Source organism: Suricata suricatta, chromosome 11 (genome assembly GCF_006229205.1).
Source record: "Suricata suricatta isolate VVHF042 chromosome 11, meerkat_22Aug2017_6uvM2_HiC, whole genome shotgun sequence".
Lineage (NCBI taxonomy): Eukaryota > Metazoa > Chordata > Mammalia > Carnivora > Herpestidae > Suricata > Suricata suricatta.
Window position 1 is genome coordinate 3,932,241 of NC_043710.1, and position 23,534 is coordinate 3,955,774.

Consider the following 23,534-nt stretch of genomic DNA (forward strand, 5'->3'; position numbering starts at 1 on the left):
CAGCCATGAACTGTTGTGTCCACAGTGTGATTTCTAAAATAAAAAATTGCTTTGTTTAGATGGAAATAAAGGAAGCCGGTGGCGCAATTCTAAGTAACAACCCGGAGGAAGCAACTTTTCGGAGTGCACTTGGCCCTGAGTCCTGCTGCAAATTCCCATCATCCCAGGAAGCAGAGGACTCCTCCGGCTGCTCTCACAAGAAGGACTCTAACTCCATGGTAATGATGTCCCAAGAAAGGTGTCTAACTAACCTGATCGTAGCTGTTTGGCTCTGATCACTGCCAAGCCAACAGGAATTGTTGGTTTAATTCCGCTTACTTGTTGAATCCACCTTTTGGGCGGCCTCAGAAAGGGACATGATTAGAGCCTTCCTGGGACTCCATTCATCTCTAAGATTCTCATTGCCGGGGTCATAGCAAACCACAGGTTAGGACGTCACCATGTTGCTAAGGAGGTGACCGCAAGTCCCATCGGCCAGTGCAGACCCAGGGGTGGCCCCGGACGGGGCGGCCTGCAGAGCTCTGTGGTTTGGTGGGGGGTGTGAGGTGAGGGGGCGGCTGGACCTGTGGTTCTGTGGCTGCTTTCCTTCGTGCCTGCCTCCAGATTCCTAATAATCCCAAGGAACCCCCCCAAGAGATGGGCGATCCATGGCACCTGTGGTTTATGTGATAGTTGTACGTGTTTGTATTCTCATTTAATCTTCCTGTCGGCTCGGGAGGGGAGACATTTTCTTTTACACTTCATGGTTAAGAAAACGGAGATGTTACACGACGTGCTGACCGTGGTGCATCTGGGACCCCCCGTCTCCGTGTGGTGAGTGAGGCCGGCCAAGGAGAGGACCCCGAGACGCGGGCCCCCGCTGTCCCTCTAGCAGAGAGTCCAGAGAACCAGGGACTGCCTTCTCCCTGGCCGCTCCTTATTCCGAGAAAGGAGGCCTAAGCTCTAAGGCACGCACTTGAACGAGGAAATCCCGGAAAATGAGCTCATCGCAGACTCTGGCTCGGCTCGGGCACACTAGCACCTGCCCCTCTGTCTGTGGTTTTACTCCGGCCCACGAGGTCCGAGGGCAGAGCTTTTCTGATGCCCGGACCAGGCGAGCAGAATGGGAACTCACTTCTAGTGGCACCAGACTCCTGGGGGGCCACGGCGAGCCCGGGAGAGCTCTCTCCGAGCCTTCGTCCCCATTTTGTTTACGTGTGTGTGTGTGTGTGTGTGTGTGTGTGTGTGTGTGTGTGTGGCGGTGACTCTGTCTTCTGAATATAAATAAAATTCCAACCAAACAGGAATACTGGCCTCTTTGCCAACGTCAGGGTAGCTAAGGGTCCAACCCAGTGATCAGCACCTTGAGATCAGCGCCTTGTAAGGCTCTACACCCTGTGTTATTCTGGTAACATCAGTCTTTGTGCTTATTGGGGTTTTTTTTGTCTGGGAAACCCAAAGCAGCCTAAAGCCGGAGACCACAGCTTCTCTGGGTGTCTGTGGTTTGACCGTCAGAATTAGGAGCCGTGCGAGGGCAGAAATCACGACTTCTCTTCACATTCATGACACGGCACCTCGGCCAGCACCGCACCCGGGAAGGATGCTTATCTGTGCTTCACTTGACTTATGTCTGTGACTGACAGACATGGCTTGCTGAGGATTTACTTGTGGTTAGAATTCATCTGAGTGATCTCATAGCATCCGTCAGGCCCAGGAAGACTGATGTGGCCTCTTAGAATCTTCTAGAATCCACCTGGGTGATCTGAGAGCACCCGTCAGGCCCAGGAAGACTGATGTGGCCTCTTAGAATCTTCTAGAATCCACCTGGGTGACCTGAGAGTGTTTGTCAGGCCCAGGAACACTGACGTGGCCTCTTAGAATCTTCTGGTTCTTGGATTCACCTTTCTAAACTGTACTTATTTGCAGGGAATAAGATAAATGGACATTAAAAAAGCCCCACATGTCAAAGAATAATAAATGTGTGTATATACAGCAGGAGAGAAGAACTCATAAAATTAAAGATTATTCCAAGGATGTGACCACTTCCAGAAATAGAGCGGGGACGAAGTCTTTCTTACATTGCCTGGTTCTGAACGGGGCTGGGGCCGGACGGGTCACCATACCCTTCATTGGTGCTGCCAGTGGAGTCCAAGGGCGGTGAAGGGAGGCCTGGTGCGCAGTCACCTGCCCCCGACCCTGACCCTCCGCCGGCAGCCCCCCGAGGGGAAGGCGTCCCCGGAACTCCTGTCTACACGCTGAACACGTCTCACAGCGCGCTTCTGGGGGCGGTGCCTCCGGAGCAACTTACCGCAGGGTAAGAAACCGAGAGCAGAGCTCTAGTTTGCCATTTTCCGCTAAAACTTAAATTCTGGATTCAGGTTACTTCCTCAGATTTAAGTTTCTTTAGGCTCGTGCTACTGGAGGTCTCTGAAAAACGAAACCTGATCAAGATTCCTCATTTTAGGTGCTGTGTCAGTTGAAAGGCGGTACACAGATGCTGTGTGTGGACAGTTCTGGCACGAGAGAGCTCAAAGCCCTTCATCTGGTTCCTCAGTATCAAGACCAAAATAATTACCTACAGTCAGGTACAGAGTCAGTTCCTTCCAGACCTGTGTCCTACGTCCTGTGGAAGCTGTGAGTGAGTATGTTTGGCTTCGCATGTAGGCAGTTAGGTCATGAAATGGGCAGTTTGGCAAATCTCACAGCCCTTATGGGTGGACGAAGAGCAGAAAACAAAGCCGTGTAGACTAATTGATGGGCCCAGTGTTCTTGGATAGGGACCCCCTAGTTTTGCTGGCCGCAGAGAGCTTTGGGGTCCCAAGGGGCGACTGCCAGCGCCCATGGGTGGGCGTGCCTCGAGGGGGCTGGGTGGAAATCCCAACCTTTCCCACGCTGGGTAGGAGGCCGCCCTGCCCGTACGGGTGTGGTGTGAACCATAGACCTTTCGATGGGATCGTTTTCATGTAATTGATGAGAACTATGGCTGAGAGAACCATATCAAGTGCTGATTTTTCTGCCGCTCACTCAGAAATGTCTTCATATATAAAATTTATCGTCAAGCTGGCTCCATGTGACACCCAGTGCCCCTCCTGCTCAGAACCATCTTTAAATTTTTTTTTAATGTTTTATTTATTTTTGATGCAGAGAGAGACAGAGCATGAGAGGGGGAGGGGCAGAGAGAGAAGGAGACACAGAACCGGAAGCAGGCTCCAGGCTCTGAGCTGTCAGCACAGAGCCTGACGCGGGGCTCGAACCCACGAATGTGAGATCTGACCTGAGCCGAAGTCGGAGGCTTAACCGACTGAGCCACCCAGGCGCCCCTCAGAACCATCTTTAAACGGGCATCATCGTAGTAGATGAGCCCTAAGTACTTGATTATCCTCAGATCACTTACAAATGATTAAAGAATAAATGACATCGCTTTAGGATTGTGTTTACAAATGTTAGACACTAACTCTTGAACACTGGGCCTCTCTATGTGGCTTATGTACATACTCATTATTCTGAAACTTGAGTTAAGCAGAATATTATCAGATGTTTCACTGACCGTGCCAACTGACTTATTTATGTTTGTTTTATTTTTGTTGTTGCTGAAGTGGAATTAGCGTACCGTATTGTTAGTTTCATGTGCATAACACAGCGATCTGGCATTTACACACACTGGGGGCTGATCAGCACAGGAAGTCTGACTCCCATCTGTTGTCTACAAAGTCGATAGAGTGTGTTGACTATGTTCCACAGGCTGCGCCTGCCGATAATTTAAACCCATGTTAAATACAGATGTCGTTTCGGTGAAACTTGGGAGTTCACGGCTAAAAGAAATATTATGACTCCTAGCCCATCCTGTCTTTATTTAGGGACAGACAAAGTGCCTTCAAGATATTTACTTTCCTATGATACAGAATGGGGGTTGGGGTTTTGTCTTCTAGAAGCCCTTTGCTACACGCCCACGGATTTTCTGCAGGTCAGAGAGGCGTCTGGTCCTCTACACAGGCAGAGAGGGGTTCTTTTCTAGTTCTCTTCTTTCTGGAACACGACAAAATCCTAATGCTTTAGGTCCACGGAAGGAGACGGTTTATATAATGTTCTCCAAATCTACTTTCTTGTCACATAATCGTCACCGCCCCCCTTCCCCGCGCACGTATTAAACACCAGCATAAAGTCAATGCATCCCGTTCCCGAAGTCTCAAGACCACCACTCAAAGGACGCATAAGCCTGGAGCAGGAAATGCAGTCGGTTGGTCAGGTGACCAGGACACCTTTCTTCTTCCACTTGGACTCAGGCATGCAGAGGTTTTAGGGCCCTTAATGTCTCAGGAGCGTGTTTCATACATAGCACCCTTAGACCAGAGAAATACTATCAGCTCCAGCAGTTACATAGTTTGATCCAAAAAGCCTTCTAAGTATTTACATCGTAGCAACTTACTAACCATTTGAAAAAAAGAATATATGTAAATTGAAGTAGTTCACATGGTGTCCAACAGGTGTCGCTGTGCTTTCCTGAAAGCATGACCTGCAGAGACTGAGTTGGCTGTGGCACCTGAAGGCACCTCGGCACACAGTTTGGGAACCTGGGCACTAGCAACAGCTGTGTGTGTGTGTGTGTGTGTGTGTGTGCATGTGCATGCAGGAGCACACGTGTGTTTGATATAGTAGGCTATCCTTGGCAGCTAAGTAACTTTATGACCAAGAGAAAGGGTGTAATAAGTAAAAAAAAAAGAAAAAAAAAATTAACTCAAAAGGTTACAGGAAAAAAGACTCAAGACAGGTTTAAGTGATTTTGCACATGATAAATCTGTGATACATGGCCATTTTGGCACTTTCTTCCATGCGCAAGCAGAAAGGGAACAGTATATGTTATCAGTTAAGGTTAATTGTCTTCCTTGCAGATGTCTCCAAGCCCGTGACCGCTGTAGTAGGCAGGTTTTTGCCAGTGCCAGCAAAGTTAAATCTCGTCACACAACGAGTGAGTCATTGTTTTAAATTTAAAAACTGCAACGGGGCATTACTGTCTCTTACTATTTCAGTGGCCCAGGTTGGACTTACTCGGGAAACGTAATTTCTCCTCTGTTTTAAAAGCAACAGTGAACCGTTTACCAAGTCCTCAGCACCTGCACCGCTAGGCCAGCCCCCGGGGGCCAGTGCGGGGGGAGCGAGTTCGAGGCGCAGCTCTGGGCCTCCCTGGGGGGGGGCTGTCAAGGGGAGTGATGGTGAGGGGTGATGGCGGCCCAGACCGGGGGGGGGGGGCCGCAGGGGAGCAGAACCCGCCCGTCCCCACCCCTGATGGCTGGCAGCAGGGCTCGGGAGGGGCTGGGCAAGCGGCGTGAGAGGAAGAGGAGGCAGGGGTCCCGCCAAGGTTTCTGGCCCGAACAGATGGACGGACGGCGTCTCCGCCCAGAGACAGGAAGCGGTGCGTGTTCTGTGAGGGGGACTGGGAGCTGTGCTCGGGGCTGCGAAGTTGGAGGTGCCCCGGGGCCATTAGCAGGTGTCAGCCTCGCGGGGCTGCAGGGCCGCGTGAGGAGGGGCGGGGCTGGAGGGAAGGCCTCGCCAGGGCGCAGAAGGCATTTAAAGCCTTGAGACCAGAGGAGGTCCGTGAGGCAGGGGGTATCTGCTGAGTGAGTAAATCAGTACTTCTCAGACGATGCATCGATGCATCGGAGGGGAGGGGAGAGTACCGGCCCGTGTGGGAGAGCCCAGGCTGCGATCCGCCGAGCGCCCGATGTGGAGTCTCTGTTGGTCCGGGACAGGGGCCTCCCGCCTCCTGGCTGCCTCCTCCCCACCGGCCTCCCGACCTGTCTCAGCCCCCGTCAGAGAGACGCAGCCTGGACTTGCTCTTGGAACTCTGCGATGGGGCACGAGAAGCGCCCCGTTGGACCACAGCCTCCTTTCTCACCACCCCCTCCCCGTCTTCCATGGCTGCGTCCGCGTCCCCCTGTCCGCTGCCCCGGGCTTCCGACCCGGGGTTGGCCTAGAGGCGATCATTTCAGCAACGCATTTGCTACTTTTTCACCCGCCCCCATTCTGCATGTCTCTTTTTAAAGATGTTGTTTTTAAGTCATCTCTACCCCCCACCTGTGGCTCGAACCCACAAACCCAAGGTCCAGAGTCGCTCGCTCTCCTGACTGAGCCAGCCAGGCGCTCCCGGACTCTGTAATTTTGAGGCAGCTCACTGCTCCATTTGCCGCATGGACCAGGAGCCTGGCCATCATTTGGGAACTTGTCAGAAATGCAGGCTCTCCGGCCCTTCCCCAGACTCCCCGGCCAGGGGACGCACTGCCTTGAGGTCACGCCTTTACCCCCAGGGGGCAAGGTTACAGGTTCTCACACAAAGTCTCGCTAGGTTTGCTCCTGTGCTGCACTGAAGCCCCCTCTTTTCCCCTCCTTTACTGTGAGGATGGCACACGCAAAGGGGAAGAAAGAAATTGTGCACAGATTTGCCTCGATCCTGCGAACCGTGAATCCTTTCTCTAAAAGCATGCCAAACTTTGGGCCCCCGCCAGACTGACCTTTGTACAGAAAGCTTAATTTAAAAAAATGTTTAATGTTTTATTTTTATTTTTTGAGAGAAAGAGAGAGAGAGACAGTGTGAGCACGGGAGCTCAGAGAGAGAGAGGGAGACACAGAACCCAAAGCAGGCTCCAGGCTCTGAGCTGTCAGCACAGAGCCCGACGCAGGGCTGGAACCCACGAACCGTGAGATCATGACCTGAGCCGAAGTCAGACGCTCAACCGACTGAGTCCCCCTGTCGCCCCAGAAAGCTTAATTTTTAATTTCAAGTTGTCAGGGGAGGAAGGGACAAGAATAGGGTATCGAAGTGTGGTATATACAAATCATCTCAAAACCTAAATTTATGCAGAACGTGACATTTCTGCAGGCTTCTGAGAAGAGAATTAGGGCACTGCTGACTTTGCTGCCCTCTCTCCCTCCCGGGGCACCCTCTGAGCCACGCTGAGGAGGAGTGGAGAGAGGGGTGGATGGCAGCCGAGAAAGCAAAGGGCATGGGGCGGGGGGTGCGAGCCTGTGACGTTGTGCTTGGATTTGTTGAAACTCCTAGAATGTTGTTTTTGACTAGATGGCAAACTAATGGTTGATAAGACTTCAGATATCAAGATCTCCTATGTTACACCAAGAGTGTAATCACTATCAAAGTTCCGGTGCACAGAAGTCTGTCATTGTATTCATTTCACAATTCGTAGTCATAAAAATGAACAAGATGTCCACTGAGCGTCCCCGGCCCGTCAGCCGCGGGCTGTGTGGGCTGCGCGTCCGCCTGGCCGGGCTCCGCCCCCTCACCCCATCGCCACTCCCCCCCATCCGCATGGGCGGGACCTTCGCCAGGGGGACGTGGGCTGCCTGCCGAGAAGCCTTGGCCGGAGCCCCCTCCGGGTCAGTGGAACCATGGTCACGGTGTGGCCTGACGCTGTGAAGTGACCGTCTTGTCACCGGCAGAAGGGATTCGTCCTTATTGTCTGTACCCGGGGGTGGACTGGATGGAACTTTCAAAACATGCGCTAATTCAAAACATGCTTGCCTTTATACAGCTCGATGACGGAGCCCCGCCGTCCATGGTCAACAGGCCTGCTTTCCCCTCGGGATCAGCTCTCCCAGGACCCCCCAAAATCCCTTTGGCTGGGTAAGGATTCACAGCACTCAGTGGTCACTTACTTTAACGTAAGAGTGGAAGACACTCTGGGACACGTCTGTGAGTTTATTCTAAGTCACAAAACGGGCCTCACCTGTAAACCTTGCTGCCGTCTACGGAATGCGCTGTGGCGTAAGCGGTGACGCTAACGATGTGACCGTGTGTGTCTGGGGCGCTCTTGTTGGAGAGCCTTCCGCGGGGCCCGCGGGCCGTGCGCTGTGTCCGAGGCCGCCGCCCTGGTAGCTCTGTGTTGGTTTCACGTGCGTTTAAGCCGGGAGGCTCTGTTTTCTGCTGTCACCAACGTAAGTAATGGTGTGGCCGTCACTTGGCGTTGGCGGTGGTCGTGGGGTGCCTTCCCCCGGCCCTGCCCGCTGCCGCCTCCTCGCTGGGTCAGCCCACGTCCAGCACCGAGGCACACGGTCTCCCCGTGGACACGGCATCTCGTACTTGTCTGCCATCTTGTCTTGCCCTTTTAAGGTGGTGTCTATGATTGTAACTAATTAGACTAACCAAGCTGGCTGGAACTCTGGGCTGAGTTAGCGGTCATGTGCGCACCTTGGATGGGGCGCCCCTTTCCGCTCACGGGGCCCTTTGATAGCTGATGGAGATCAGTGCAGTCCTGCGTCCGCGAATTTGGGGCACACGATCTGCTGTGGTCGCACGGCCCCGGCCCGAAAGGAAGTGAGGTCAAGCAGTGCGTGAAATGTCCGCTGTGGCCCCTGGGGGCCTCCAGGTGCCTGCGGGCCTCGTCGCGGGGGGAGAGGGGCTGGGGGCCGTGCGAGGGCCGGGTGAGCCGCCCGTGGGGTTCTGGGTTCCTCGATTCCCTCCTCTCCACGTGGTCGCTGGACGCAGTTGGCCCACGTGGCTCGCTGCTGCTGTGGTCTTTCCGGGGGTGGTCACAGGGCCGTTGATGACTTTCCTTGAACTTAATGGGACCCGGCTGTGTGGACGCCTTGTCCCCTCTCCCCTCCTGGTGGTGGATCCGTGGGGCGCGGTCACTGCTACTGTAACTGGTCCCGTCACCAGGGCTTTTCGTGACCCTGGACAAAAGAGTGGCTAGACTCCGCGGGTGGCCACCGCCTTCGGTTACCCTGCGTGACCTGCGAGGTCACCATCCCGAAGATCCTCCCTCTGCCTTTCTTGTCGCCGGGAGCCCCCGGCCCACGGATCCCCTCGCTGCGCTGTGGCGAGTCCGGCGCTTCCGATGGGATTTGGCGCTTCTAACGCTTTGCTTCAGGCGAGCGCTCTGGGGGCCGCGGTGTGGTCCGGGCGCCTCTGGTAATTATGCAGTAATTATGCAGGCCGTAAAAATGTTTTTCTCTTGTAAATGATATGTCAGGAACAACTCGGGCTTTCTGGTTGTGTTTCGTTGATGCAAATAATCCTCGATTTGATGTCCCCGAGCGAATTGTCCCTGGTGGTTCGTATCTCCGCACCCACAGTACGGGCGGCGAACTGATGGCAAACACACAGGGTGCGGTTTGCGGAGGGAGCAGCCCCAGAGCTGTGGCGTTCGCTTCTGTGTGAGGGCCCCGCCGCGGCAGAGGGGCCGTGACCGTCCCCCTCCAGGTGCTCCGTTAGCTCCTCCCTGACTTGCAGGAGAGGACAAGGTCACACAAGGTCTGGAGACGCGGGGAGGGAGCCGGCCCCACACCTGACGCGGAGGCCGCTGGCCGCTGTCCTTCAGGGCGAGCTCACCGCCCCTTCCACCGAGGTGGGTGGTGAACGGGCTAACTTATTAACTAGCTTATCGTATTAATAAAAATATCCCTTTAATAATTCATGCCCTGTCTCTCTATTTAGCTTTAGTAATCTTGTTAATGGTCAGGTGTTCACGTGAATTCTGGCACCTCATTGATGCTGTTGTTGGGGACAATGTCACGAACGTTACAATAAAGAACATTCAAGACTCTGTTTCTCTGAAAACTTTTTTCTCGAAGATGAAGTCATGTCGCGGTGCGTTTCTTTATCATGCTTTTCCGAGGCAGAATTGTGCAGATGTCTCCTGACGCGGTTATTTTCAGATTGGCGGAAGAGGGTAGACAGATGTTCTGAGGGCCATGGAATTTTCCAGTTCGGTTCCCATCCCCAACTGCCCCCGTCTGCTCTGTGCTCGCCCCTGACGTGCCGTCTCTGTGGCCGAGGTCTGTGACACGTGGGGTCAGGTTCCACCTCCTCCAGAAGCGGTTGGTTTTGTGTGAGCTGCTTCCGTCTCTACCAGGCCGCCGTCTGAATTTTATGTCCTTCACGATCAGCATCGAATCACTCGGCAGCTGGTTATACGGCATCTGCCGCCCTCCGGCTTTTCCGTCATATGTATCTCCTGTCCCAAGTCATTGGCTGGTTCCTCCACATGTACAGTAAAACCGTGGACGGCGACCCCGTGTCCTGTGAGGGTCCCCAGATGAGCAGCCGTTTCTAATAGATTTTAACCTGATAAACGAGTGAGGTTTTGCAATAGGAGTCATAGGTGACACCGAATGTCACAGGATCACGACTGAGCCGATGGTTCTTGAAATTTGCTTTGATATATGATTGCTTTGGATCACAGGCATGTTTCTGGAAGGAATTCTGCTCGCAAACCAAGGTTTTACTGTATATATTTTTGGGGACCCCCCCAGGCTCCCATCACAGCTCTGACCACATGATGGTCTCTCAGGAAACCCCTGTTGGCGTCTTCCTGATACCGGACACGTGACAGGTCACCCCTGGAATGTCTCCATGCGCCCCCATCGCAGCTCTTAAAGGGACCAATGTTGGTTCCTCTGGGCAGGCGGTGCCGGGCCACGCTGTGCCCGTGGTCGGGGCAGGGCCGAGAGGGCAAGGGCGGTGGAGTGGGGTCCACGCCCCCCTCCAGTCGGCCCACGCTCCCTCCAAGGTGCAGGGCCGGGGGGGTAGAACAGCCAGGCTGCCGCCCCTGGGCGCCCGTGGGGACAGAGGTCTGCAGGTGCACTGTCCACAAAGGGGAAGAGCAAACTAGAGTGATAGGTGAATGTGGCATTGAGGACGCAGTTTGGGGACGTTTACTGACAACGGGAGGCTCTGCGGGCAGGAGAGGTCGCTGCTCCTCCCTGGGTCGGGCACCGCGTGTGGGGGAGGGGTGTCACTAAACAGAAGCCCAGACAGCGCGGCTGCGGGCGTCAGGGGGGCCGAGTGAGGTGTGCCAGCGCGGGAGGGACCCAGGCCAGGGCGCAGCCAGGGACCGGCGGAGCTGAGGTCAGGATGGCCCTCGGGCCTGGCTCCCGGCGTTGAGTGTGCAGGTCAAGGCCGTTTGCCTCGCACACTGTCCTCTGGTGTCTGTGTTACTGATGACCACGGACAACGGGCACGGAGTGATCCCGGGCGGCGACCCTTAAATGTGCCAAGTGCCCCCGGTGGCTTCTGTGGGAAGCCCTAGATTCGGAGCAGCCGGCGGCCGCGGGGGCCAAGCCTGCAGGCGCCCCGGGACGGCCCCGGGGCAGTCAGCGTCCTTGGGCAGGTGCACTGTCCCCCGTGGCGGTCAAACTCGTCACGCCACGGGTGTTAGTGGTCGCAGTCCCGGGGGGGGCATGTGTAAGGCAACTTGGGGAACGCCTCCCGACTTTTACATCCACAGCCGCCCCTCGTGTTTAGCGGCGGCCAGGACACCTTAGTCTCTCCCCCGAGGTGCCTGGAGACGGCTCCTGCTCGTCCCTGCCAGTCAGGAGGGGGGTCTCTACCGGCCACGTGACACGCTGGACACTTGCTGTGACGTTGCGGAGTCCTGCCGCAGGGACGGCCCCAGCGGCAGCGGGGACAGCGCGCAGCGGTGGCCTCCGTGTTGCTTAGTGTACGCCGTCCGTTAGGTTCGGGTTTTGGAAAACACAAATAAGGAGCTGTTTGGAGTGAGGGGCCCCACAGGGTAGGGGTTTAATCAGATCAAGGGACGAGACTGCGAAGGCCTCGTGGGGAGGGAGGCACGGGGTCCCGCTCGGCAGCCCCGGCTGCACCGGTGGGCGCCCGGCGGGGACCCGCCAGGCCGGTCCGTCCCGGGACTCGGCCCACCGCTCCATTTCGTGGTATTAATGCCGGTAACTATCTGGCGTTGAGGTTTTTCAATTTCTGTTCAAAAACACCAGATGCTTAGCTAATTCTCTTTTTAAAGAGTAACGATCTGAATGCGTTTTCTTTTTTAATCTTTATAGAGTAACTCTTAGTTCATGGGACACAAAGTCTAAAAAGCCATGTAACTGTACCAAATCCCAGTGTCTGAAATTGTAAGTAATCACAAATCCTTCATTATTAAATAGAAATAAGGTTGTTTAGAAGCCAGTAAGTGGAGCCGAGCCCCGAGGCGCTTCACGGGCTCGCAAGGTGCACGCCCGACGCTCGCTGGGAGCCGTCGGCCCGGGCCGGGTCCCCTGGGGCTCTCCTGACCAACGCCTGGGAGAGGAGCCCGCCCGCCCCTCATGCGGGTGACTTCCCGGGGCTTCGGCTTACGCGCCCGCCGCTCGGACCTACCCACGGCGCCTTGCCGAGCGTGACCTCCTACATGTCCTCATCCTGGCGTTCACAAGTTCCATGACCTGTCAATGGCTCCATGTTGAACTTTCTCGGAAACGGTCTCCCCAGGGAGACCAGCTCAGAGGAGGCTCGGCAGGGGGGTGGTCGGGCAGCGGAGCCGCGGGCCTCCTCTCCTGCCCGGCCCCACATGGACGCTCTTCCTGGCACCCACCCTGCCCTCAGCTTCTCCCGGCCTCTGCCCTGAAGGTCTGCCCAGCTTTGAGGGACACGGAGGGGGAATCCACCCTCTTCCGGATGCTGGGCACCGTCTCCATGTGATTTTTTCTGTTGCAGAGCTCCCGCTGATGTCACTGATGGGACAGTGACTTGGGGGCACACGTGGGGAAAAGCCCAGAAGTCCGAGAAACTCGGCTCACTGACAAGACAAAGTCATCTTTTACAAGACAGTGCTGAAATCTAGGGGTGGCTGCGTGCAGGCGTCCCCCCCCGAACGCTGGAGACGCCGTGAGACCGCTGACGTGCGGTCCTGGGCGAGGAGGAGGGGGACGGAGCCGCGGGCCCGGAGCGACACTGGCGAGCCCCGCGGCCTGCCCAGGAGGGGACAGCGAGGCGTGGAGGACAAGGCGGTGGCGTGCAGAGCGGACAGAGCCAGGAGGGCAGCAGGCCAAGCTGCAGCCTTGTCTGGGGGCCGGGGAGGCCAAGGGACCTGTGAAGCCTAGAGCGAGGGGTAGTTGATAACTGGGGACGGGGTGAGGCGGCCCCTCGGGGCTGGGGCGTCAGGCGAGGCTCCGAGGGACGGCTTCTTGCGGGTTGATGGGAGCTGATGCGCTAAAGAAACAGTTGACCGTCCCGAGCGGGCTCGGTCAGCATGGGGACAAAGGAGAAGGAGGTTCAGAGCGTGTCCCGTGCTGTCCGGAGAAAGGAGGCGCTGTCCCCACAGTCCCTGAGGGACCCGGGCTCCGCCTTTCCGAGAGCAGGGCTGTGTGCAGGAGGCCCAGGGCCCTCACGGCGGCGTGCTCGGGACCCCTGCCCCCGACCGGGACATAGCTTCCGTGCTGAGAAGCCAGGGGTCTGGGACAGGGGACGTGAACATCGTGGGCCCTGGAAGGTGCTTATTTCCGCCAGGAGTTAACGCATGGCGCTCTGGTCCGTGTCTGTTGGTAGCAGTCAGTCACTGAGAAATCACCGGTCTCTGCAAATAGTGTTTTTGGAAAGGCGAAGCAGTGGGCAGACGCCGCCACCCAGGCCCAGCCCGCGCGGGCTCCTGGAGGGTGCCGGCAGGGAGCAGGTGTCCGGCGAACTCCCCGTAGCTCCATGGGCCGGCGTGGGGCACAGTCACCTCAGGGGCTTTCAGTCTTCTGTGCTCTCTCCCCACCACTAAGTCCTGTTCTTAAAGCAGCGGAGCATAGATTTCTTCGGGTGCATTGGTCCCCGTTTTATCGGCAGGATCTATAGGCTACAGGCCACAAGGGACTGCGGTGAATTGGCCGTTGACAAAGAGAAAAACACACTACTGTGTTTTTTACTGAAGATCACAGTGATACACGCACGTAGCTAGAATCCGAGGAAGGACCACCGCCAATTACGCTGCAAAGTGAGCAGGGCCCTGCCCCCCGCTTCCCGTTCTCTGGACTCCTCTCTGGAAGCTTCTCCTACTGTTTTACTGACTTGTGTGTTCAGGCGTTCTGGGGGACGGTCTAGCGCCCTGTCACGTGGCGGAGAGGGGTCCCTCTGCAGCGCGCCCTCCCCTCCCCTCCCCGGAGAGTTAGGACCGCCCTCGCTGGGTCTCCCTGGTGACCCTGCCGTCCAGTCGTTAGATAACAGACCCCAACCTTGTGTTGTTCCGTGCGTTCTGTGGCCAGCAAAAGTGGGGAGTCTTTTCAAATGATAAAATTAATCTGTATCGTTAAAATGGCATTGATGTGAACTTAATAAAAAGATAAATGTTCTGTGATTATTTTATTGAAAATGTATTGATTTTCAAAAAAGATGTTAACCTTTTTAAAAGGTGAAAAATTTACATGATCTGATGAAAAACCAGAGTATGAGATGTTAAGCTTTATAAAGTAGTTCACTTCGACTTTTCCATTGCTGGTACCTATGCCTTAATATTTTTAATAAAATTTTTAATGTTATTTATTTATTTATTTATTTATTTATTTATTTATTTTTGAGAGAGACAGTGTGGGCAGGAGAGGGTCAGAGAGAGAGGGAGATACAGAATCCGAAGCGGGCTCCAGGCTCCGAGCTGTCAGCACAGAGCCTGACTCGGGACTCAAACCCATGAACTGTGAGATCATGACCTGAGCCGAAGTCGGACGCTTAACCGACTGAGCCACCCAGGCGCCCCTATTTTTAATACATTTTAGACAATGGTTTTGCCTCGTGATTAGTTTATAAAAGCTTTCGTTGAGAAAGCCCCTTGTATCCCAGAACTTTTCGATACAGGCGGTGACGCGGTGTGGAACTCCGGACCCCTGGACAGTGACGTCATAGAGGAAGGCGGGATTGTTGGGGTCCCTTCAGTGCAGTTCACATCTTGCTGAGATACTGGGTGGGATTTGTTGGGAAGAGTTGTATTATCCACTGTGGTTTCCCCTAATGAAATCTAAACAAAAATAAATCTAAACCAAGATTTTAATTCATAGATTGGAGAGACTCCATATTGGGTTTGCAAATGGCGTTTTGTCTCTGATTAAACAAGTCAATTAAAATTAATTAACTAGAACTGTGTGGCTAGAAGGTCAGCTCTGGGTGGTCGTTTTGGACACTCTCGTGTGTCTGGCTTGTGCTTTGGATTCCTTTTCTGTGTTTAAAAAGTATTCCATGCTTCATTCCCGTGCAGTAACTCCTAATTCTAATTGTTAAAGTCCCTGTTTGTCTGATGCTGGTGTTTTCTTCTCCTGACTTTTCACTCATTGTGGTTTGTCACCTCATGTATTTGGCGAGTTTTTAAAAACCGTAAGTGATGCTCACTGGACTGTGCAGACGGGGATTCTCCGAGGTTGGCCTGCGCGTGTGTCCCTTCAGAGACAGTTTGTGTTTGCTTCTGTTGGGCCCGGTGGCGTTTCCAGTTTGGACGACCTAAAAGTTTTGGCTGAGGTTTTTTTTAGGCCACACAATTAGTGTGAATTCATTAGAGCAATGGCCGGCATACTGCGCGTGTTCTTGAGCGTCCGTCACCGCGATGGCCGTGCTTCCCCTTCCTCCTCCACGGGGGACAGGCAGAACCGGGGCCTTTGCCTGTTGGGAGCAGCAGTGCCTGAAGCAGCCAGCTCCACTTACTCCGCTGGATTTTTGTGTCTCTTAATTTTCGGCGTCTGACGGGTTTCCTTAAATTTTTTTTTAACCATTCAGATATGCATCTTAAAAGGTTTAATAAATTATTTATTTTTATTTTATTATTATTTTTAAACATTTATTTTTGAGAGAGAGAAAATGAATGGGGGAGGGGCAGAGGGAGACACAGAATCTGAAGACAGCCTCCAGGCTCTGAGCTGACAGCACAAAGCCCGATGCGGGGCTCGAACCCACAAACCGTGAGATCGTGACCTGAGCCAAAGTCAGACACTTAACCGACGGAGCCACCAGGATCCCCAAGGAGGTCTCTTTCTATTCCTGGTTCATAACAGGCTTTCTTTTTTATTCCTACTATAAATGAGTGGTGAATTTTATCAAGGGCTCTTTCCTGAATTTTTGGCTTCACTGTTGTCTTAATGATCACTGTTGTCTTCTTTTAATCTTATAATATCCCCTATTATGGCAAATTTTCTAATTTTTAAAAATGTATTTATTTTTGAGAGAGAGAGAGAGAGAGAGAGAGAGAGAGACAGAGCATGGCAAGGGGAGGGGCAGAGAGAGAGGGAGACAGAATCGGAAGCAGGCTCCAGGCTCCGAGCCGTCAGCACAGAGTCAGACACGGGACTTGAACTCATAAACCATTGAGATCATGACCTGAGCTGAAGTCAGATGCTTAACCTACTGAGGCGTCCAGGCGTCCCCAACCCATTTTCTAACGTTGTATGCCAAGGACTGAAGACAAATTGATCATGATGTACCGATTTTACCTCTTTGTGAACACTGCAGCATCTGGTTTTCTAATATTCTGCCTAGGACTTTGCATCTCTTCTTGAGTGGGGTAGAGCTCTAGTTTTCCTTTCTCACATTTTTAAAACTTTGGTTGTGGTTTCAAAACCAGCGTTTCGTATTGCCTAGTAAAATGCATGATCAGGCTTCCCTACCCCCACGCTACCCTCTTCTGTGAAGCCTTTGAAAAAGTCTGGGTAACGTAGCATTTATTTGTTCTTTCAAGTTTAATTGCACTTTGCCTGTTAAACCAACTGGGCTGGAGGGCGCCTGGGTGGCACAGTTGATTAAGCGTCAGACTTCAGCTCAGGTCATGATCTGACGGTTCATGGGTTCGAGCCCCACGTCGGGCTCCGTGCTGACAGCTCAGAGCCTGGAGCTGCTTCGGGTTCTGTGTCTCCCTCTCTCTCTGCCCCTCCCCTGCTTGTGCTCTGTCTGTCTCTCGAAAGTAAATAGACGTTAACAAAGAGACCCATCTGGACCGGATGTCTGTGGGTTGGAGTGGGAGGAGGGGGTGGGGCTCCTCAGTCCACTTCCTCTACGTTTTTATTTCTTCTTGAGTCCATTTTCATATTTTATATTGTTCTTGACAATTGTTGGATTCTCTAAAATTTTAAGTCTACTCCTATTCCTGCTTATATATTCTTACATTGTTTTAAAAATTGTCTCTGCAGGTATCTTGTAAAGTTTCTAATTTTCTAGTTTTGATTCCTACCGTCTTTGTGTGTACCTTTTCTGCTTCTCGATCTTTCCCATGAGATCTATTTGGCCAGTCTTTTCAGGACATCAGCTTTTGGTTTTCTGTCCTATTTCCTATTTCAGAGGTACGTTGAGTTTCCCCTTTTCACTTCCCCCACACATCTGTATTATTTTACTCTCTCTTTTTTTTTTTGCCAACTTTTTGTGCTGCTTATGTATGTATGTATGTATGTATGTATGTATTATTTTTAAGAGAGAGAGACACGGAGAGTGAGTGGGGAGGGGCAGAGAGAGGGAGACAGAATCGGAAGCAGGCTCCAGGCTCCGAGCTGTCAGCACAGAGCCTGACACGGGGCTCAAACTCACAAACCACCAGATCCTAATCTGATCTGTAGTTGGACACTTACCGACTGAGCCACCCAGGCGCCCCGCAGCTAGAGTTTTAGAAAACAAATCTAATGATCCATTCTTTTAATAGGCTTCTTTCCTCCATTTGCAGTTTTCCTCATTATTGATATATATGGACTTATTTGTACCACAGTTTTTTTTGAAGTTTTAAAATTAATTATTGTTTTCAGTTAAATGGCAGCATTCCGCACATAGTTTGTACACCTTGCTTTTTTAAAAATTATTTCACGTTTATTTATTTTTGAGACAGAGAAAGAGTATGAACAAGGGAGGGGCAGAGAGAGAGGGAGACACAGAATCTGAAACAGGCTCCAGGCTCTGAGCTGTCAGCATAGAGCCTGACATGGGGCTCAAACCCACGAACCATGAGATCATGACCTGAGCCGAAGCCGGACGCTTAACAGACTGAGCCCCCCAGGTGCCCCCACCTTGCTTTTTTTTTGGTGGTAAAATATACATAACAAAAATCTTACCATTTTAACCATTTTTTATTTGTGAGAGAGAAAGCATTCACGTGCACGCATGCCCGCAGGGGAGGGGCAGAAAGAGAGAGAGACAGACAGAGAGAGAGAGAGAGAGAGAGAGAGAGAGACACTCTCAAGCAGGCTCCGTGCTGTCAGCCCAGAGCCCGATTCGGGTCTCAATCCCACAAACCGTGAGATCATGACCTCAGCCCAAATCAAGAGTTGGACACTCACCCGACTGAGCCCCTCAGGTACCCCCCATCCTAACTATTTTTAAATGTACAAGTCAGCGGCATTAACTGCATCCACCATGTTGTGCAACCATCGCCTCTATCCATTTCCAGAACTTTCTCATCATCCCAAATAGAAGCTCTGTACCCCTGTCCCCAGGCCCCGGCAACCTCTCTTCGACTCTGTGTCTCTGAATCTGCCCGCTCTGGGGACCTCATGTTAAGTGGAATCACTCGATATTTATCCTTCAGTGACTGTCATCTTTCGCTCAGCGTCTAAGGTTCGAGCTTGCGTTCCTTTCCGGGGCTCAGTAGTGTTCCACCGAGGGAACAGACCACGTGTGGTTCAGCCTTCATCTGGGCCACGGCCATGCAGTGTCTCCGCGGGCACCGCAGCCACGGGCACCGGTGTGCAGGCGGCTGTTGGAGTCTCAGCTTTCAGTTCTCTTGGGTCCGTGTGCCCAGAAGCAGAATTGCTGGATGATACAGTCAGTCTGGCTTTCCGCGGTGGCCGCGCCATTTCACCTCCCACCAAGAGCGCACGACACCCTGGATGCTGTGTCTTTGGACCACGGCTTTCCCTGTGCTCCCTTCTGCCTGATACATGCGTTAGGAAATTAGCGCTGATGGCCAAGGTGGAGGAAGCTGAAGGTGAGATCAGTTGGGAGGTTATCACAAGTGTGTCGAGGAGGCGGAAAAGGCCTGGACTAAGGCCGGAAGGGTAGCAATGAGGAAGGAAACCAGAGACTTACGAGATATTTCAGACATGTACGTTCACTCATTCATCCCACAAATATTTTTGAAGGCTCGTGGTTTCAGGACGGAGGGTGACCACCATGAACGGTGTGGTCGTGGTCCTGCCCCTCGGGCTCTCACGGGCTGCTGGGGGAGAGGGACGCGGATAAAATAATCATATGTACATGAAGGTCGGGGGGAAATATGGACTCTGTGGCAAAGGAGCAGTGATGAGTGTGAGCCGGTGGGGGGAGCTGACCAAGAGTAGCGGCCAGAGAAGCCTTCCCTGAGGGAGGGTGTGCGGTCAGGAGAGTTACTCAGGCGCAGGGGGATTGAAGGTGGGGCTAAGAGAGTTCCGGGCAGAGGCAACAGCAGGTGGAAAGGCCCGGTGGCAAGAGCGGGAGGGGCACAGGGTTCTGGGAACAGAAAGGAGGCCGGTGCCACTATTGTATCGTTCATATTCCAGAACATGTAAGTTAATCTACACGTTCAGTGTAAAGAGGATTATTAACTAAGTCATGATGCTGCTACATAACGGGGTGCTTTGGAGTCATTAAAATGGTGAATAAATCCATTTACATGGAAAACACTCATAATATTGGTAAGTAAGAAGAGCAGGTTGTTTTAGCGATTCCTGATATTGAGAAGTATAGTAATAAAAGCACACTGAAAACAGTGTATAGAATATTATCTTGTCTTTGTATATAATATGTATTCAAATGATGTATGCTTATTTTTAGTATTTTAGTTTTAGAGAAAAAGTGAAATGTGTTCATTGAATGATCATCTCTAGAGAGTGGGATTCTGGGTGATTGTAATTTTTTTCTTTGTGTTTATTTATATCAAAAAACTTTTGTTCAACAAATGTGATTTACTTGTAAAAAGATAAAATTAAAAAAAAAAAAAGACATACCTGAGCCAGAATCAGCAGACTTGGTAACTCCTTGGGAAAAGAGAGAAAGGTAACTGTCAGAAGGGACTCGGGGTGATTTTAGTGCCAGGGAGCACGGCGGACAGAGAGAGGGAGCACGGCTTGAAGAGAGAGCGGTCGGGGAAGCCTGTGAGTTACGGCTGGGCACCGAGCTGGGAGCGGAAATGCTGGACGGGAAGTTGGGAATGTAGTTCCGGGACATAAGCGTGTCCCAGCGCCTGAGGCTGGGCCCCTTGAGTCACCGTGAGGCGGCCATTGATGGCCTCGGAGCCAGTGGGCAGAGAAGAAGGTCCGAGGGCAGCAGGGCGAAGGGGGCCTGGGTGACAAGGACGAGTCGATGACCCTTCCGTGCTGTTGGCGGCAGACACAAACTGGGGTTTTCGGGGAGGAGACAGAGCAGGTCTGGGGACAGACCTAGGGACAGGGCAAGAGCCAGCCCACCAAACCCAGCCAAGCACGTAGAGCAGGAGACGAGAGGTGCCCGGTCCGGACCTGGGTGGGGAAGCGCAGTTTGCGTGTGAAACTCTAGACTGTCAGTGTTCCTCTCAGAGCCTTGAAGACACTCTTCTACTGTTTTCCATGATTTCTCCTAAGAAGTCAGCTGTCAATCTGGGTGACGTCCTTTCTCTCTCTCTGGGGCTTTTAAGATTTCACTTTTGTCTTTGTTTTTTCTTTGTATTGATCTTCTGGGGGTTCGCTAAGTTTCTGCCATCGGTGGACCCACAACTTTACGGAACATTAGGCGTTCCTCACTGCACCCCGTCTCTTCATCCTGCGATGCTGACCGGCCGTTTCCTGGCTCCTCTAACTATCCGGCGTTCCTCACAGCCTCTTTTCTGTATTTTTAATCTCTTGGTCTGTTTATCATGCACTTGGATCTTAATTTCTTATCTTTCAGTTTATCCTTTTTCTCTTTGATTTAGTTATTATTTTTTCCAGATTATACATACATAGAGTTTAGTTTTCTGTTTTTATCTTTTTTAAATGTCTGTCTACTTATTTACTTCTCTGGGGCGGGGAGAGAGGGAGGGAGGGGGAGAGAGAGAGAGCACATAAGCACAAGTGGCAGAAGGGCAGAGAGAGAGGAAGAGAGAGAGTCCCAGGCAGGCTCCATGCTGTCAGCGCAGAGCCCGACTTGGGACCCCATCCCGCTAACTGTGCGATCGTGACCTGAGCTGAAATCAAGAGTTGGACACTCACCCAACTGAGCCACCCTGGGGCCCTTATTTTTTATCTCCTTTAGATTTTATTTTTAAGTAGCCTCTATGCCCAACATGGGGCTCACACACACTCTGACATCAAGAGTCGCCCACTCCGCTGACTAGACCAGCCAGGTGCCCCACACACATAGAGTAAAAAAATTTTTTAATGTTTTTTAATTTATTTTTGAGAGACAGAGAGAGACGGCATGAGCAGGGGAGGGTCAGAGAGAGAGGGAGACAGAATCAGAAGCAGGCTCCAGGCTCTGAGCTGTCAGCACAGAGCCCAACACGGGGCTCGAACCCATGAACCCTGAGATCATGACCTGAGCTGAGGCCAGATGCTCAACCGACTGAGCCACCCGGGCGCCCCATAGAGTTTACAGAGCCAAATAATTATCCAAGGCTCATGACACAGAATGTAGCTCCCTGATAATTGTCCCTTATCTTATGACATTCAGGGATTTTCAACTCTTTTAACAGAATCTTTTAGTATATGCCTGCATACATGTAAATAACACGCCTGCTTTGCTGAGCGTGGCTCGTCAGTTTGGGAATAATCTCTCGTTTCTGTCCCATGGAAGTCGTGGGTTTGGCTGCTCCCCCCCCCCTCCGGCACCACGCCAGCTGCTCCCCCCGTCTCCTGCGCCCGGACATCAGATGCCTGAGGTTAGACAGTGATCTTTATATTTCACAACTAGGAAAACACGACTCCCTGTGGACCTTGATTAACTTCCTTTCCTGCCTTTCTTCATTGCTTTCCCGAGTTAATACTTGGTACTTACTTTCTATGTACACGATGCTAATTTAAACCCTACACTGCGCTCTGGGCGTCTTCCCGCCGCGCTCAGACCTGTGTTGTCAGAGGCAGCCTTTCCCAGAGCCTGGACCGCGTGGCTTCCAGGCCTGATGCACAGCTCTGACCCTGGACTCTCCCTCCCCGGCCATGCCGACGACTTCCCTCCTGTCCTCAAGTCGGACTCCCTGGCCCCTGGGTCCTGCTGGTCTTCCTCGTTTGATGTAGCGCATCCTCCGGGGCGTCCTTTGAGAGGGTGTGTGGAGATCGCCCCGTGTCCAAACTCCTCGGAGCCTGTCCTCATGCCGAGGTGATTCCTCTGGAGGCGATGGCTGGCTTTCCCACTTTGGCTCAACTTCAGTTTTTCTTCAGGATTTTGAAGGCTTTGCTATCTTTTCTTCTAGTTTCAGTGTTGCTGTTGAAGGTTTGATACCTTTCTCCTCCTTGCTGCTTGCCTGAAAACCGTTTTACTCTTTCTAGAACCTCATGGGATACTGTCATTGTTCCCAGTGCTCTGAAAGTAGGTAAGAAGTCTTGCTTGGGTCTCTTTCACCTCCTTGCGCTGGCCAAAGTATATTTATTTATTTTGAGAGAGAGCGAGAGAGGGCGGGAGAGAATCCCAAGCCGGCTCCACACCATCGGCACAGAGCCTGACACGGGGCTCGATCCCACGAACCTTCAGATCATGACCTGACCCGAAATCAAGAGTCGGTCACCCAGGAGCCGCTCAGGAGCCCATCTGCGCTTCGTTCTTAACACTCCCATCTTTATGGACCTCTGATCACAAAAATCTTGGACCTAGAAACCCATCCTGCGTTTTCCTTTCTCCGATCAGTTTTACTTCCCTCTTTTGGGTCAGTGCTCTAGTTTTCATACCTTCTGTTAGGTAACCCCCTCTCTGATTGCTTCTTTATTTCCCAGAACATCATTTTTAGATTCTTTTTTTTTAAGTATCATTTTCTTGTTTACTAATTTGCCCAGAGCCATTGATGCCCTTGCTCCCCGCGGTTTCTGTTCAGTCCTCTGTCTGTTGAGTCAAAATGAAACGTGTGCAGATTTCTGGCTGTCACTCGCTCACACTTAAGAGTGAGGCGTAAGCTGCCCGGAGACCCTGGACGCATCAGTGGGGGTGGGCTCACTTCGGATGCGCCCCCCGGGGGGACCCTTTCTCTCTGTGTTCTGTCCTGGGCTGGTCGGGGGTCCTCCAGGGCGGTGCTGGGGTCCTGGGGGCCAGGGGTCCGCACGTGCACCCTCCTCCTTGATCCACTCTGACCTCCCAGCCCTCATGTGTTTTACCCCAGAGTCATTGCATTCTCTTGTCACCGTGGTGGAGGGGAGGAGGGTGCTGGAAGCAGGGAGGAGCCTGGGGGCTGCTCCCTCCGAAACAGAATTTCCACCAGGTCTCTTCCCATCCCCCGCCCCGCACCCCAGAGCAGCCTGGGCCCCCCACTCCCCAGTCTTCAGAGCTGGTGCACGGTTCAGTGCTCTTGAGTTGGGGGTCGCCACCTCTCTCCTCTGCCTTCGGGCCTCCTCCTCCCTTCCCCCCGACCCCCTTCCCATTTCACTCACGGGCGAGGTCTGGCCAGGACCCCAGCTCACTGGGTCGTGCTGGGGGGCCTGGGGCGGGTGCTGGCTATTGGTTCCTGCTCGCCAGCAGGGGGCGCTCCTGGGAGGGGGGCACCCAGGCCACGAAGGACAGGCTCCAGGAAGTTGTTTTGCTTTGCAAACGCCTATGTTATGAATAAGGAGTGGCTCTAACTAGTTTCTCTTTCTCCACTTAGTCCCCCGACAGCGTCAGCCCCGCGCTCTAGCCCCCGTCCAAAAGGAGGCAGAGCCGGCTAATTAGCGCTGTGTGGACGGCAGCCAGCCGCTCCCCCGGGCGC

The 23,534-nt window shown here is 52.9% G+C and overlaps 1 protein-coding gene across 1 annotated transcript in view; it reads left to right on the forward strand.

Moving 5' to 3' along the window:
- The window catches only part of TESMIN (testis expressed metallothionein like protein), a 31,857-nt gene that overhangs the window by 2,023 nt on the left and 6,300 nt on the right, over positions 1-23,534 (forward strand). The window contains exons 3-10 of the mRNA XM_029957363.1: positions 60-218; positions 2,444-2,564; positions 4,869-4,945; positions 7,521-7,612; positions 9,221-9,373; positions 11,301-11,436; positions 13,081-13,211; positions 18,367-18,478. Coding sequence (XP_029813223.1) covers positions 60-218; positions 2,444-2,564; positions 4,869-4,945; positions 7,521-7,612; positions 9,221-9,373; positions 11,301-11,436; positions 13,081-13,211; positions 18,367-18,478 — 981 coding nt within the window. The remainder of the gene's footprint in view (positions 1-59; positions 219-2,443; positions 2,565-4,868; positions 4,946-7,520; positions 7,613-9,220; positions 9,374-11,300; positions 11,437-13,080; positions 13,212-18,366; positions 18,479-23,534) is intronic.